Source organism: Gallinula chloropus (assembly GCF_964237585.1).
Source record: "Gallinula chloropus genome assembly, chromosome: 2".
Taxonomy (NCBI): Eukaryota; Metazoa; Chordata; class Aves; order Gruiformes; family Rallidae; genus Gallinula; species Gallinula chloropus.
In genome coordinates, this window is record NC_140086.1 from 47,456,363 (window position 1) to 47,470,604 (window position 14,242).

The 14,242-nt window shown below is 44.6% G+C and overlaps 1 protein-coding gene across 1 annotated transcript in view; it reads right to left on the reverse strand.

The window, feature by feature from the left end:
• Positions 1 to 1,174: 1,174 nt before the first annotated feature.
• The window catches only part of LOC311189027 (uncharacterized protein), a gene marked incomplete at both ends in the record, with an annotated part of 60,968 nt that continues 47,900 nt past the window's right edge, over positions 1,175 to 14,242 (reverse strand). The window contains 10 exons of the mRNA XM_084260611.1: positions 1,175 to 2,197; positions 4,280 to 4,662; positions 5,783 to 5,911; positions 6,934 to 7,164; positions 8,283 to 8,510; positions 9,920 to 10,062; positions 11,235 to 11,494; positions 12,438 to 12,623; positions 12,773 to 12,907; positions 13,748 to 13,908. Of these exons, the coding sequence (XP_084116737.1) occupies positions 1,175 to 2,197; positions 4,280 to 4,662; positions 5,783 to 5,911; positions 6,934 to 7,164; positions 8,283 to 8,510; positions 9,920 to 10,062; positions 11,235 to 11,494; positions 12,438 to 12,623; positions 12,773 to 12,907; positions 13,748 to 13,908 (2,879 nt within the window). The remainder of the gene's footprint in view (positions 2,198 to 4,279; positions 4,663 to 5,782; positions 5,912 to 6,933; positions 7,165 to 8,282; positions 8,511 to 9,919; positions 10,063 to 11,234; positions 11,495 to 12,437; positions 12,624 to 12,772; positions 12,908 to 13,747; positions 13,909 to 14,242) is intronic.

A 14,242-nucleotide genomic window follows, 5' to 3' on the forward strand; every position in this document is an offset into this window, starting at 1 on the left:
TTTACCACGTAAACTGAAGAGAAAGGAAAGCAAGTAGGTATTGCAAAATGACTGGGAGCTTTCTCTTGTCTTGTCTGAGGCTAAGGAAAGCTGCCATCATACTGGTATTACACAGCTCTGGTGCTGGAGCCAGCAGAACCTCACACACATACACAAACACACATCCGGCTGCGTTTCTGCGCTTGGATCTGCGAGTTCACAGGCAGAATTAAAGTCACCCAGCTGATTGCACTGGTGTATCAGATCCTAAGGATCTCTAAGGACCATAAAGGGCCATAAACCCTGCTAGCAAAGTCACCTACTGAAGCTCTGGCTTTCTGGGTTTTTTTTTTTGGTTTCTTCTGTTTTTCATACATTATTGAAGGACCAGTTAGGAGCCAGTGAAAAATCTACTGGATGCAAACGCTTACTGGCCCATGTCAGCCTAGACACGCACCAAGTGGTGCAACTTTTGCACCGAGGTACCAAAACCCTGCAGCGCTCAGCTTTTTAGCTACCTCCTCTCTTTAACCCTTATGCTGATACAAGTACTGACTGGTGAAGGTACAAATGCTGACAATCTGAAGTTGCGACATCCCTCCAGGAGATAACACACCATTGCCCCGAGGACAGACTGGCTTTGGCTTCTCAGGAAGGAGAGGTTTCTTAGGAATTCACCAAGATGCAGAGATCTGCAGGGGCAGCTCATGGGGAGCCCACAAGGTAATAGATGGTAAGCACACAATGAGAAACTGATGCCCCTCAGGGGGAACTTCAGCAGATGCACTGAAGGGCAGGTCAGAAACAACCTGGGCTTTGCACGCTACTGCTACTATCCATCACTAGACTTTAGACATTTTTTTTCTGCTTTCCCATAATTGCACAGCTCTGGTTACGTGGTGTTATTACACTAACTGAATAACAAAAAGCAATTACAAAAATAGCACACTAGGAAAAAAAAAAGTATTATTTCCCACATCTTTCCACTTCAAAAGCTTTAAAGCCAACGTTGCCTAATAGCAACTGCAGATTTCCTTCCTATCTTCTTGGTCATAATCCTTGTTCATACAAACTACTGCAAGTAAGTCCATGTCTCTCTGAAAGCTCCAGCAAATTCAGGACCTAAGAAAAAGCCTGAGGTGAGACACACACTGGCACAGGGGTGCTGGACACTGCCACCCCAACAGAGGCCAGGCTATGAGCGAGTGTACTGCACTGTGCTGTATTTGGTGACCCTGGAAGACTTGCTCAGTGTGGCACTGGCAGAAGATGCCCCCTCTAAGTTGGAGCCTGCCTGGTTAAGCAGGGAGTCTGTGATCAACGCGTGCTCTTGCCTTCCGGAGCCAGCACTTGCCACCTGTTCATCTCTGTTCTGCATCCCTGAGGCTGACAACACCCTTTCGTTCACCACCACACTGCGTCCCTCCGCCACAGAGGGGAATCCGAGCGAGCCCTGCTCTGCAGCAGGCACAAGCACCCTCTCCCGCTCCCTCACCACCACATACTGGGAGTCGGGGAGATCCTGAACCATCAGGGCTCCCGGTCTGGCACCCTCCGTCTTCACCATCCTCTCCGTAACCACCACATTACCTCCATGTGGCAAGTTGGGGATTTCCACCACACCCTGCAAGCTTGATGCAGGTGCCAGCACTCTCTCTGTCACCACTACGTTCTCCTTAAACTGGGGGTCTAGAAAGACAGAGGCTGAGTGGGCAGGAGCCCCCGCAGAGTAGGACGTTTCGGTCACAGTGTAATTGGTCTCCGCACGGGCTGTGGGAAGGGATTGGGTATTGTGCTGCCCAGAGCGGGATGCAAAGGTTGTTTCTGTGATCACCTCCTCGGACACGGTGTCTTTTCCTGTGCCTCTGCCTGTGTACACCGGTGGGGTGGGCTGGAAGCGACTGCCCGAGGCAAAGGCTTGTTCGGAGCTGGAAGCATTCTGCTCACCTAAGAACAGCGACTTGGTGTCACGAAGGCCAAAGCCTGATTCATTCCTGGAGCTACCATCTTTCATGTTGATGTGTCTGCCTACGCATATTTCTGCTAGAGTCTTAAATTTGTCTCCTAAATCATCAAGGAAATGGTCGTCGAAATCAGCCTCAATAAAGCTGCAGCAGCCGATGGAGCCGTGGGGGGAGCCTGACTCTGCCTGGGAATAAACCAGGAGACAGTCGTTGGCAGCCTGGACTTCGTCTTCTTCCGCGAAAGAGACAGCTTTCTGCAGGCAGAACACAGAAACAAGCAGAAGCTTCGTTAACGGCAGTGCCAGGCAAAATTAATTGGAAAATGAGGGTTGCCTGTCAAAGAGGTTAAAATAAGAAAATTTAACTGAACCCATAGAAACTGTCAATGAACCAAGCACAGTACCTAAAAACGCCTTTTAGAAGCTAGTCTGAACTTGGCAGTAGACTTGATGAGAAGAAAAACAATAGTGTGCTCTGGGATTAGATTGAGAACCTTGGGTACCACATCCATCTGCTGCTGTTCGTACCAGATAGCCATTTGTGATTCCACTCCATCCTCCCAAAGACATGGCTTTTATTTTGGTTCTGTCAGTGAATTTCACCTGTAACTAAGTGATGGTGGGAGAGTGCCAAAGCCCGGCCTGAGTGTATCCTAACATTTAAATGCACATTCAATGAGCACATGCTGACATGTCATCACCTGCCACGGACGGCCCTTTCCACTAGCACAGCCTGTAGGATCACACTCAAGAAGCCCAACAACAACAAGATTGCAAAGTTAAGTAGTTTGACAAGTACAGGAACATAATCCAGCATATAAATTCTTCACCTCTACTCAGGTCACTTTGTAAGAAGGAAGTTTCATGGGTTCTGACTACTGTGCTTTCAGGGCCATCTGAGTCTGAAAGCAGCGTCTGCAATGGATTGCTGCTGGTGCTAGCACAAATACCTGTGTGTGTGCTTGCACCAGCTCCAGTTCCAGGAGTGAAGGCAGCCAAATCATCTGGGCTTGCTGAACCAGCTTTACCTAATCTATTTGCTGGCTTGTGCTCAGAACCACTTTTCTGCCACATCTGAAGTTCCGGAGCACATATGAGCTCAGCATCTGTGTATTATGGTAGATATCCAGACTCAAGTTGACTCTGTACATTTATCTGCATTTGATCCTGGAAGTAGGTACGTTACTTGAGATGCTTCTATAAAAAAGTTACCACACATCTGAAACTATTTGGCTTGGTTACTTGTCCAGTTTCCCCTCCCTCTGCCCCCCCATAATCTAAGATATTTTAGCCTCCCAGTTGTAGAGAGTAGAGTACTGTAGTATGCGGGACTTCAGCAGGCAGCTGTGCTTAAAGCATGTCTTGGTCACCAGGCAGCTCAAAGAGCAAAACAGAACTGCCAGTGTTACATGTGTTCACTCAGAGGACCAGTGCCTACAGCACTCATGAGACATGCAAGTGTGTTAAGCTCAAATCATTCCCTGGCCTGAGGTGGTGACTCAACGCTGCACAGCTACTACTCTGCAGGACCCCATCATCAGCCAGCTGCAGGGTGTGAAGATGTTACAAGGGATGGACAATCTCTACTCTCCCTGGCCTATGGAAGTGAAGCTTCTACTATTAGGAGCTCACCAGCCTAAGGACTAATAATGCACATTACGCAACAAAGAATAGCTGCAAGGAATAGGAATAACCTACTGGTCAATGGTTGGGTCACACACACACAAAAAGGCAGAAGGGGGATTTCAACATCTGCCCCGTACTTCTGATGAATGACCCTTTACCCAGCCACTGGGCAAAGAGACAAGTGCAGCACCACCACTTCCTCCATCAGCTACTCTGACAATGCAGACCCACCTACTGCTTGACATCCATGTCTTATCTTTCAAAAACCTGCTCCATTACAGAGTTTGTAGCTGTGACTCACGATGAGTCATAGGTACCTCCCTACAGACCAGTTTAATGCGCTTAAGTCCCCGAGATTTATATCACAGAGTCTTTCTCATGGCTTCTTCCAGGGTGAGGGGCTCCTTGGTCTCTGTTGACTAATCTGGGTCCCAACCCCAAGTACAACCTTCAAAGAAGGGTTTTCTTGTGGGAGATCTTGTAAGCACCCAGTGCTACAAGACTGAACACTGCCATGCTCTTAAGTCCCACATGTGAGCCTAACCCCAAAATCCTTAATGCCCTCACTCCATATGCACACAACCTTGGCCACTGTATCAGGACTGTTGATATACATGCAACTACTCATTTGTGTTTGCAACCATATGAATGGCATCTCACAAAGCTAAGTGTAAATATCAAAATACTGTTATTTTCGGGTCGTATGCTTACATCATTGAAGTAGTCTCTTAAAAATTCTTCATTCATGGCTCCTGCTGCTCCCATCATGGCTCCTGCTGCTCCCATCATGGCTCCCGCTGCTCCCGTCATGGCTCCTCGTCCAGACATCACTGTCTTGCCATCTACACATGTCATGCCTTCAGTTCCTCCAGCTGCCATGACTCCATACTCAGCACCAGAAAGGAGATGTTTTTGCTCTTCCCATCTTTCCTTAGTCATGGCGCTGACGTGCTCTCTTACTTGAGAGGCAGAGCTGCCCCCTCCTGCTGCACCTTCCTCTCCACTCATTCCTCCTGCTGCTGCCGCTGCTGTTACTGCTCCGCCGGCTGCTCCTCCCGAGTTCCCCAGAACAGTGCCTGGGATGAGGCTTAGCACTGGCTAAATGAATAACACAAATAAGGATGTGACATGAAAGCTGTGCTGTCTAGCACATAGAACTCACCAAACCAGCAGCAGGGCTGGGTGGGACCTGGGAGGGTACTGTCTTGTGACTTGTTCAAATTCGTACCTACACATGTTGCTGCAAAGAGTAAACGGCCTCCTGAAACAGGGTGCAGCTTCCACAAGCCCTTTCCCAAGAAGGATCATGGAAATATTTCTATAGATCATTGTTTTCTTGGAACTCAAAGGGTTGGGACTGAAAGCAGGAGACAGAAACCCCACCAAAAAAAAAAAAAAAAAAGGCTTGCCAAACTCCAGGGAGCTGAGCTGTTCCAAGAAAGACTCTGCCCAGCTTTCCTCAGACACAAAGTGGGGCAGTGTGCACTGCCTGCTGCCTTCAGGGCGCTGCTTGGCCTTTTCTTCTTCTCTGTCAGTTTGGCTTCCCTGTTAATTGTCTTTTAATGAGAATTTGGTGTGAGCATTGGCTCTAAATCAAAGTCTTATTTCACTGCTTTCTTTGTTATTGTGCAAAAGCATGTGAGTGTCGTGCCCTTTCTCTGGCAACTGGGGTTTGCAGCATAGCAAGAACAGGCAAACTTCCCTTGGCATTCACAGTTCCCTCTGCCTATCTGGACCTTTTTATGCTTTTCTTTTTTTTTTTTTTTTACAATTAAGAATTTTCTCTGTTTAAGAAGGCAAATACACAGGGAAGTAATTTAAAACCTCAAACTAGGGAGGAGAAGCTAAGCTTTATAACCCACTCTTTCACTGCTTTACCGTACCACCAAAGGGGTGCAGAACACTCCAGGCTTGAAAATGCAAATGCTTCGATTCCTTTCCCACACTCCTACCTTCTGCTCAGATACCATCAACACTTGCTTGATTGCCTTCCCTTTACTTGGGGGTTTAGACACCATGGTTGTTTTTCTCTAGAGATGCCGGTGGAGTTCACCTTCCACCCATCCTTAACTGAGCCTCAGAGGGTTCGTTTTAATTACTGTTCATGTGCGGTTCAGATCATCTGTGGAGTTTTGAAACATCAGCCCATAGCGTGGAAGAGGCGCCAAGTGCCAGGCTTGGACAGAAATCAAAGGGAAATGCTATTAGGGATACATGCCTTCTGCTCGGGAGCTGCCCCTTCGCTGTTCCACTGACGCAACATGGCTTCGCTGTAGTCCGGTATGGTGGCGAATCCCTTCGCCCCCGAGCCGCAGGGGCACAGCAGCAGTAGCAGTGGGAGAACTGTGGGGAAACAGAAGTTGGCCATTAGCTGTGTGATGGTGAGGGCCAGAGCATGCTAACAGACAGCACCCATGTTCGGCCAGCTCCCGTACCCGAAGGTATCTTTAGTGAGCTAGTGATCAGTATGTGGGCTGATAAAGACTGAAGACGCATTCCCAAATATTCAACCCTAGAAACACATGTCAGGATGGCTTCCTAGAGAGTAAACTGACCATTTGTCAGGGCATCAATCCTGCAGAAGACCACGTGTGTATATAGCTGTACTTCTATCAAAGACCTCATATACCAAAACCAAGCCCTAAAAGTCGCTGTACAACATCAGCATGTCTAACTAACTCCTATTTTTTTACTACCAGATAACGACATGGCGTCATATAAATTCCACCTTGCCACTCCTGGAACATGTCTAGAGTGTTCCCTGGGGAACTCAAAACAATCCCGAGAGCAGAGCCTTTTCATGTGGCATGAACTTGGTTTTGCCACAGCTAGATTGCTACTAGTGCAAGCAATAAACTATTACCATTTTAAACCCAGCACTGGTACACGTGGGCATATCCTGGCAACAAGCATTCTTCTCTTATTTTCGAGTTTCTATTCTGTCTTACCAAAGAAAGAAATCATGTGCTGCTCAAAGCAAGGCACCAGACCTGGGTCTGCGGTGAGGGAGAAGTGAGTGGAGAGAGTGCTGCGGTTTGAGTGGGAGGAGTTAGGGTGGGGAGAGGGGAGGTGTGGGAAACAGCCAAAGGATTCCTTACTCTGCTTCCCCACATGTTATTTTACCACACCATAAACAGGTATTAAAGTTGTACGTATTAATTTGAAAATGCACAGCTTGAAATCCTTTGAGGGCAAAATGCTGATGTTACCAAAATCAGATGGGGATTTGCCGTGACTTCACACAGACCAGGAGTTTACACAGAGTGTATCAAGATGATAAAACCTGGGAGTTGGACTGTTTCCTTCCTGATGCCTTGCAGAGCATATTTACAGTGCTTCCAAGATAATGGGAAACAAATACTTACGCAGCAAAAGTAAAATCGCCAGGATGATGAGCGCGACCGCTGCTGGTCCCAGGCCCACTGATTTGTCACTAGAAATTTTCTCTCTGCATGCGCCATCATCCGTACACTTACAAACACTCAGTTTCAGAAACTGGGCCTGAGCACAGCCCAATCCTTGGAAATCCTTTATCAGGATGGGAATGTCAGTTCTGCCCAGCTCCACGTTTTGCGGTACCAGCTGTATGCTGGTGCCTGAGGCAGAAGGGGGACGTTAAAAGAAAAAGAAAAGACAAACAAGAAATGAGTAGGAAGGAACTTGGCTTATGTAAACTAAAGAAAACAAAACCATCACAGCCTCCTAACAAGCCCCCTCCAGTTAAATCCAGCCAATGCAATGGAATTAAGTTAAATTAGCTGCTGCTGTAGCACAGGTACTCTTGTTTTTATCATGTAATTCAAGCTGGTGACAAAGCAGCCCTGCTCACTGGCAATTTTAGATAATTGCAAAGAACTTCACAACAGCAGAGACTTGCCACGGAAGACAGTCCAATAATACCCTATCTAACATCTACCTTCACACTGAAAAGATAGCCAAAGGCTGAATTCATAAAAAACACCTTCAGTCTTTAGGTAGATTAATCTGTTGAAGGCCACAGACTGGGCAGCCAACACACCGCCTGCTCCTGTGGCCACGACATGTCAAGGACACAACTAAGCAAGAGATGCCCAAATGATGTTCCCAGCTGGGTATGACACCGTATTTGGAAGAGCTGTGATCCCTACAATTACTACTCATTGGCTCCAAGTGAGAATAGAAAAGGTAAGAAGATGCCTTCTGGGTCCTAAACTTGGCCATCAGGATAACTCTGACTGTTTTACATCATTGTACTGTAGGCTTATGGATAACAGAATAATGAGTCTGAGAAGGAAAAAAAAAGGTTCCAAGCTGCCTGGGCCATTTCCTTCAAGTGTTTCCTACGTTTATATCAACAGAAATGTAAGAAGAAAATGTTCATCTAATTTTCAAATGCTCGCTAAGATTATTTATGACTTTTTTTCTCCTACCATGGTGGCTGATCTTACACAGTTTACATTGTATTTCCCCTTCTCAAGACCCACAAGTGGGTCATCAAGCCAGACAAGGACAGTCCAAGTGAGGGAAAGCAACAGGCTTTAGAAGACATGAGTGTGCTTCTATAGCCATTAGAGTGAAGGGAGCAGAACCCAAGTGATGTGTTGTCATGCATGACTTGATAAATACATGAGGTTTTTTTATGTTTGGATCAGCCAAACTGTCAGCTTGACTGGAACTAAATTACACCACCAAGATTCAAAAAAACTGAAAGTAATTAAAATTTTTTTTTTCTTACCATTGCTGGATGCAATTATCCATTTTTTTGCTATTCCTTCTGGGTTATCAATGATAGTAAAGCTGAAGGGATCACTGTTTGGGTATCCATCCAAATCTTTAGCTGTAACACTAATTGATTTTGCATCTGAACACATAGTCTGCACATCATTCACAATAACTGGGCAATTATCATTCTCATCTGTAACTTGAATAACGATCGTGCCAGTGACTGTTTTCTTAGGAGTATCTAAGATTTTAAAATAAGGGAAAAAAATAGATTTGAAAAGTGCAAAACAATTCTTCTAAAATAAAACCATTTACTATTTCCCAAACAGAAGCATTTCTGAAATAACTTGAAGGAGCTCTCCCTTGACTATTTAATTCCAAATGTTAATAAACATATTGACAAAGTTCTCCTGAAGGCAAGTTGTTTTACTATTTTGACTCAAAAAACTCCTTATTTCCTGTGTATGGTTAGTTAGATTCTAAAAGAATTTTAGATACACAAAAAAGTTCAGGCAGTCTTTCTTGCTTAGCATTCAAGAAAATCATAGGATATTTAAGGTTGGAAAAGACCTTTAAGATCATCAAGTCCAACTCCATCATGTGTACTAAACCATGTCCTGAAGTACAACATCTATATGTTTTCTGAACACCTCCAGGCATGGTGACTCCACTACCTCTCTGAGCAGCCTGTTCCAATGCTTAACAACCCTTTCAATGAAGAAATTTTTCCCACTGTCCAATCTAAACCTCCCCTTGTGCAACCTGAGGCCATTTCCTCTTGTTACTTGTGAGAGGAGATCGATACCCACATGGCTACAACCTCCTTTCAGGTAGTTGTTGAGAGCAGTATGCTCTCCCTTTAGTCTCCTTTTCCCCAGGCTAAAACACCCTAGTTCCCTCAGCTGGTCCTTGTAAGATTTGTGCTCCAGTCAGCTACGTTGTCCTTCTCTGGACATGGTCCAGCACCCTAATGTCCTCATTCTACTGAGGGGCCCAAAACTAAACACAGCACTCAAAGTGCAGCCTCACTAGTGCCAAGTACAGGTGAACAAGCACTTCCCCAGTCCTGTTGGCCACACTATTTCTGATACAAGCCAGGATGCTGTTGGCCATCTGGGCACACACAGCTGGTTCATGTTCAGCCAGCTGTCAACCAACACCCCCAGGTCCTTTTTTTTTGGGCAGCTTTCCAGCTACTCTTCTCCAAGCCTGTGGCACTGCATGGGGTGGTTGTGACTAAGTGCAGGACCTCAAGTGCACTGAGCCTTGTTGAACCTCATATGGTTTGCCTTGGTCATTGATCCAGCCTGTTCAAAACTGAGGACTCTGAAGTGTGCCAATTAGCACACTGAGCTACTGGCAATTTCCACCTTGACAAGGGATGTTCCTATCAAACATGGCCTTTGTAAAACTTTTAAAAAAGCTCAACTGCATCTAGTCAGAGAAATGGGCATTCTGGGAACCTGTTCTATGGTTCATCCTATTTTAGTGAGTTACCCATGTGTCTCCTCCAAACACAGAGCCTACAGGAAACTGCACTGGGCCCCTAACTTTTAGGCAGTTAAAGATAGTGAGGTTAAACGAACTATAGTTTTAGAAAGGCAGACTAACCAAACCTATTAGTGTGAAAACAAAACCCTCTGAACTTACCAGTAGTTACACCCAACACGGTGATAGTGTAGGTACCATTTACTACATGGGCCGATTCGTAATCAAGTTTTTGGACAAGTTTGATTTCAGCTGTGGATGAATCTATTGTGACCCAGTTTGCTGGATCTCTTCCTTTCATGTATCTGAATAAAAACACATATAAAGATGTACACATTTATATGAAGGAACACAACCATCAGTAGAGAAAGCAGCTTCACTGTATGTTTACTCTTCATTTAAGCAGAGACCAAATCCCTAGATCTGAAGTCTGATGCTCCTGCCACTGGTATAAGTTTCTACTATAAACCAAAGATTGTAAACCTCCCCTGAAAGTTGAAACCTGTTTTTCCCTCTACAGTCAGGATTTAGATGTGAAGGCATTATCAAAGTGAACTTAGGGAGTGAGACCAGAGAAGGAGAGGGAGCTGCACTGCCAGCTGTGGCACTCTTCCCCTTCATCCTTGCTGCCAGCAAAATCAAAGCAGCAGCCACCTGACCGAGCCCCTGTTGCAGGTGTGGGGCAGAGTGGTCAACTGTTGGATAGGCACCTCTGCTGCTCCACAGCATTTCACAGAACCACAGAATCGTAGGGGTTAGAAGGGACCTCCAGAGATCATCAAGTCCAACCCCCCTGCCAGAGCAGGTTCTCTAGGACAGGTCACACAGCGAGGCGTCCAGATGGGTCTTGAATATCTCCAGAGAAGGAGATTCCACAACCCCTCTGGGCAGCCTGTCCCAGGGCTCTGTCACCCTCACTGTGAAAAAGTTCTTCTGCATGTTGGTGCGGAACTTCCTGTGCTCCAACTTGAGGCCATTGCCCCTTGTCCTGTCCACACAGACCACGGAATAGAAGCTGGGTATTTCCCCTTGTGTCCCATTTGTAAAAGCCATGGTGGTGATTCAACATTTTACCTGAAGAGCTGTGATCCAAAATGTAAACACAGCAATGCACACAGAGCCTTATCTACTTTACACCCTTTCTGTCCAACTACTACAGGTTTCTGCCTATTTCTTCCTAACATTCCTGCAGATGATGAAATCAGACGAGTAAATCAGCTCTCAAAAGTAGACAGGCATGACAAAAAGCATGCAAGCACAGGCATCTTCAGCCCAAACACTCACGTCTCACCACGTATGACCAAACAAGCAGGCTTTTCAAGTCAGCTATTTTCTGCACAATAGAATATTGATGATGTTGGTTTAGGTATGAATTATGCATGGCCACTGAAATTATTTCAGCCCGATATACACATTTTTGACAATAAGATGTGATTTCTGACACGCACAGTTATGATGGTTATAAGGAGATTCTTACATAATGCGCTCTGCTATTTTTCCAGTGTCTGCATCATAAGCTTGATATTGCCCAATAACTTGTTTTATCTGCACTTTCTCACTTGCTTCAATGATTTTTGTGCCACCGGGGAACATAGGGCCTTCCCGCACATTAACCACTTTAACTTTGATGGGGATTGGTTGTGGTTTGTAGGTGTGCTTGATCGACTTGTGGAACTCTGCTTTGTTTGTAACAACAATGCCCAAGTTTAGGCTTTGCATTTTTTCATAATCCAGCTCCTGGAGCAACAAAAAATAAAATAAAAATATAGAATGATCACTCAGAAGTTGATGAATCTGACAGCATTCATACATTTGGTATTTAAAGAACAACATTTAAATAATATTGTAGCATCCTTATTTAGTATACTAAGAATGCTACAGTGCAAAGAACTGTTGGTTAATAGGTTATTCTCAATACATAATGCTTCAACCCGTACATAAGGAAAATTATTCTTATTTTTAATGACTGGCACCATAAGTATGTCTTTCTATTACTGAATTTCAATTAATTTAAAGTACCCATATATTTTGTCTTTACTTTCACTGAATCAGTGCTCAGTATTACATGGGTTTTCCAATTTTCTCTTTTTAAACAATTAATTCATTTAACAATGCTTACAGGGTTGTGGGCTTCCGATTTTTTTTTTCTTTTTACAATTATCAGTTCTCAGATAAGGAAACCAGAGCAGGGAAAAAAAAAAGCATTTAGGTCACTATGAATTTCCAGTTCCTCTGGACTAAAGGGGAGTGCAATTAATGAAATAGAATTTTCCCTTTATGTAAAATATTTTCAGAATTCCAGTTTACGGAAATTCATTAAATGTTCTGAACCCCATGACTCTCAGAGTAGGTGATGCCTGGAATGTTACCTGTGGACATGGGAAATAAGAGATTTACACTGACACCAGCAAGAAGTACAAAAATAAGGGAGAGTTTACAGCACATGTGTCAACACTGTTGCCGGATAAGGAAAGCCTGGGGACTTCTGCCCCCTTACATATGTTTGAGATCACACTGGATAAAAAATACTATTTTGTATGGAATTACTGAGTGCCCAACAAAGGAGTGTCCACTATGGAAATTTTCAATTTTTTACTGACTGAATTTAAATATGTATGTCAATTTAAAGGGAATAAATTATTCTATTTTTTAAAGACAACTGTCTAAAGAGTTTACTAACCTTCACAAGAGTCAAAATTCCTTCATTTGTCCGGTTATCTGTTACTATATGAAAAAAGCCACCCTCATTACCAGAAGCAAATGAAAATTTCGCCAGCCAGTTATCAGAAAACTCTTCATCTCTGTCAGATACTTTTATTCGCAGGATTTCCACATTTGCTCTGTTTTCTTCAATGCTTGCTTCAAACTGCAACAGAAAAACCACCCTTCTTTAAAAGCATGTCACGATTTACCACATTTCAACAGCACAAGAAAGTTTGTGTAACCTTGTATGAATCAATGGGACCCTGACAGATGTAGGAAGAGGCAAAAAATGTTGTGACAAAATGTACTTACTGTTTCGCTTTCAACCACAGGCACGTTGTCATTGACATCCAAAATCTTGATTTCTAAAGAAGATGTTGCAGCATTCCCTCCTGCATCACCATCACGGTCTCTTGCTTCCACCACCAAAGAATAGCTACTTTGAGTCTGCCACATTAAGAAAAAAAGGGTTTAAACCAGGCTAAAAAATTTGCCTTCCCTTTATTATCCTTCTTAGATTTTGGTAATCCCTCTCGTGGCCAATTACAGCTCCTCTTCTCTCGAGCTAGTGGTAAATCTCACACACACAACTACCTTGACAGGCTCTGCTGGAGTAGAGCTGATGCTCTGAATAGGATTTGGGATTTCTGCATTTCCCCCACTGGGAGTCAGACTACACTTACTTAGAAAATGGAAGAATTTCGGTGGCCAGTGATGCCTGCATGGCAGCACAGGGCAGAGATGTTGCCCTCAGCTGCAGAGAAGCCAACATTCAGATCCCCATCTGCTGGCCACTGAAAATTCATGCAAGCACACTTTACCAGCCCAAGTTCCTGGCAATACGTGGCTTTTGATGCCGTTGCACAGCAGCACGCATCCTAACTCTTTGCACCCCAATCTGCACAGTCTGCTGCAAAAACGAAGTCTAGTCAGCAGCTTTGCTGAGGGTGAGGTGGGTTGTCTTTGCCACATGCTCTCCAGCACAGAGAAACAACCCTCTGCTTTGTGTAACTGCTGTCCTAGCTGCATGGCAGGGACAGCAAGCAACAGCCTTTGGGCTGGTGCCGTGCTACAGAGGTGACAAGGGGAATACAAACTTGATCCCGTCACTCTCCCACATCCACCCATCCCCAATCCCTGAAAAACTGGCATCAGACAGAAAAGGCTTTAATCCTAGGGGAGGTGAAGGAAAGTTAAAGGGCCAGCTCTCCAATCTAGCAGGCAGAGCCAGACAAGAGGCATCAGAAGACCACGGTTAACAGGCTGAAAACCGGAGGGGTGTTTTACCTCTCTGTCAAGGTTTATTTTTGCTACTTGAACCTCGCCAGTATCCTTATTTATAGTGAACGCAGCACTGGGACTTTGGGAAAGGATCTTGAAAGCAATTTTGGAATTTAGGTTATTTGGTTCATCTGCATCTGTTGCATTTATCCTCATTACAACTGTGCCTGGAAAAAAGCAAACAAAACACGGTATGTTTACACTGCCATGCACTGTCAGGTATTTTTACTGCAATGTCACAGATTCAGAGCCTGTTGTCAGATGCACTGCACAATTTTCTGATGCTCTTGCCTTCATTCATTTAATGAATAAAGCTGAAGAAAGTTCCTAAAATCCCAATAGGGCATGTTAATGGTATACCCTCTAGCAAACAAGAAGATTGTATCCCCGCATCTATAACACACAGAATTCACTGCACCAGAAGCACAGAACAGGTTGCATTCTCTCAAAAGTTCTGACAGAAAACTGTAGATAGAAGAAAATCAACAAGCTGCATTGCCC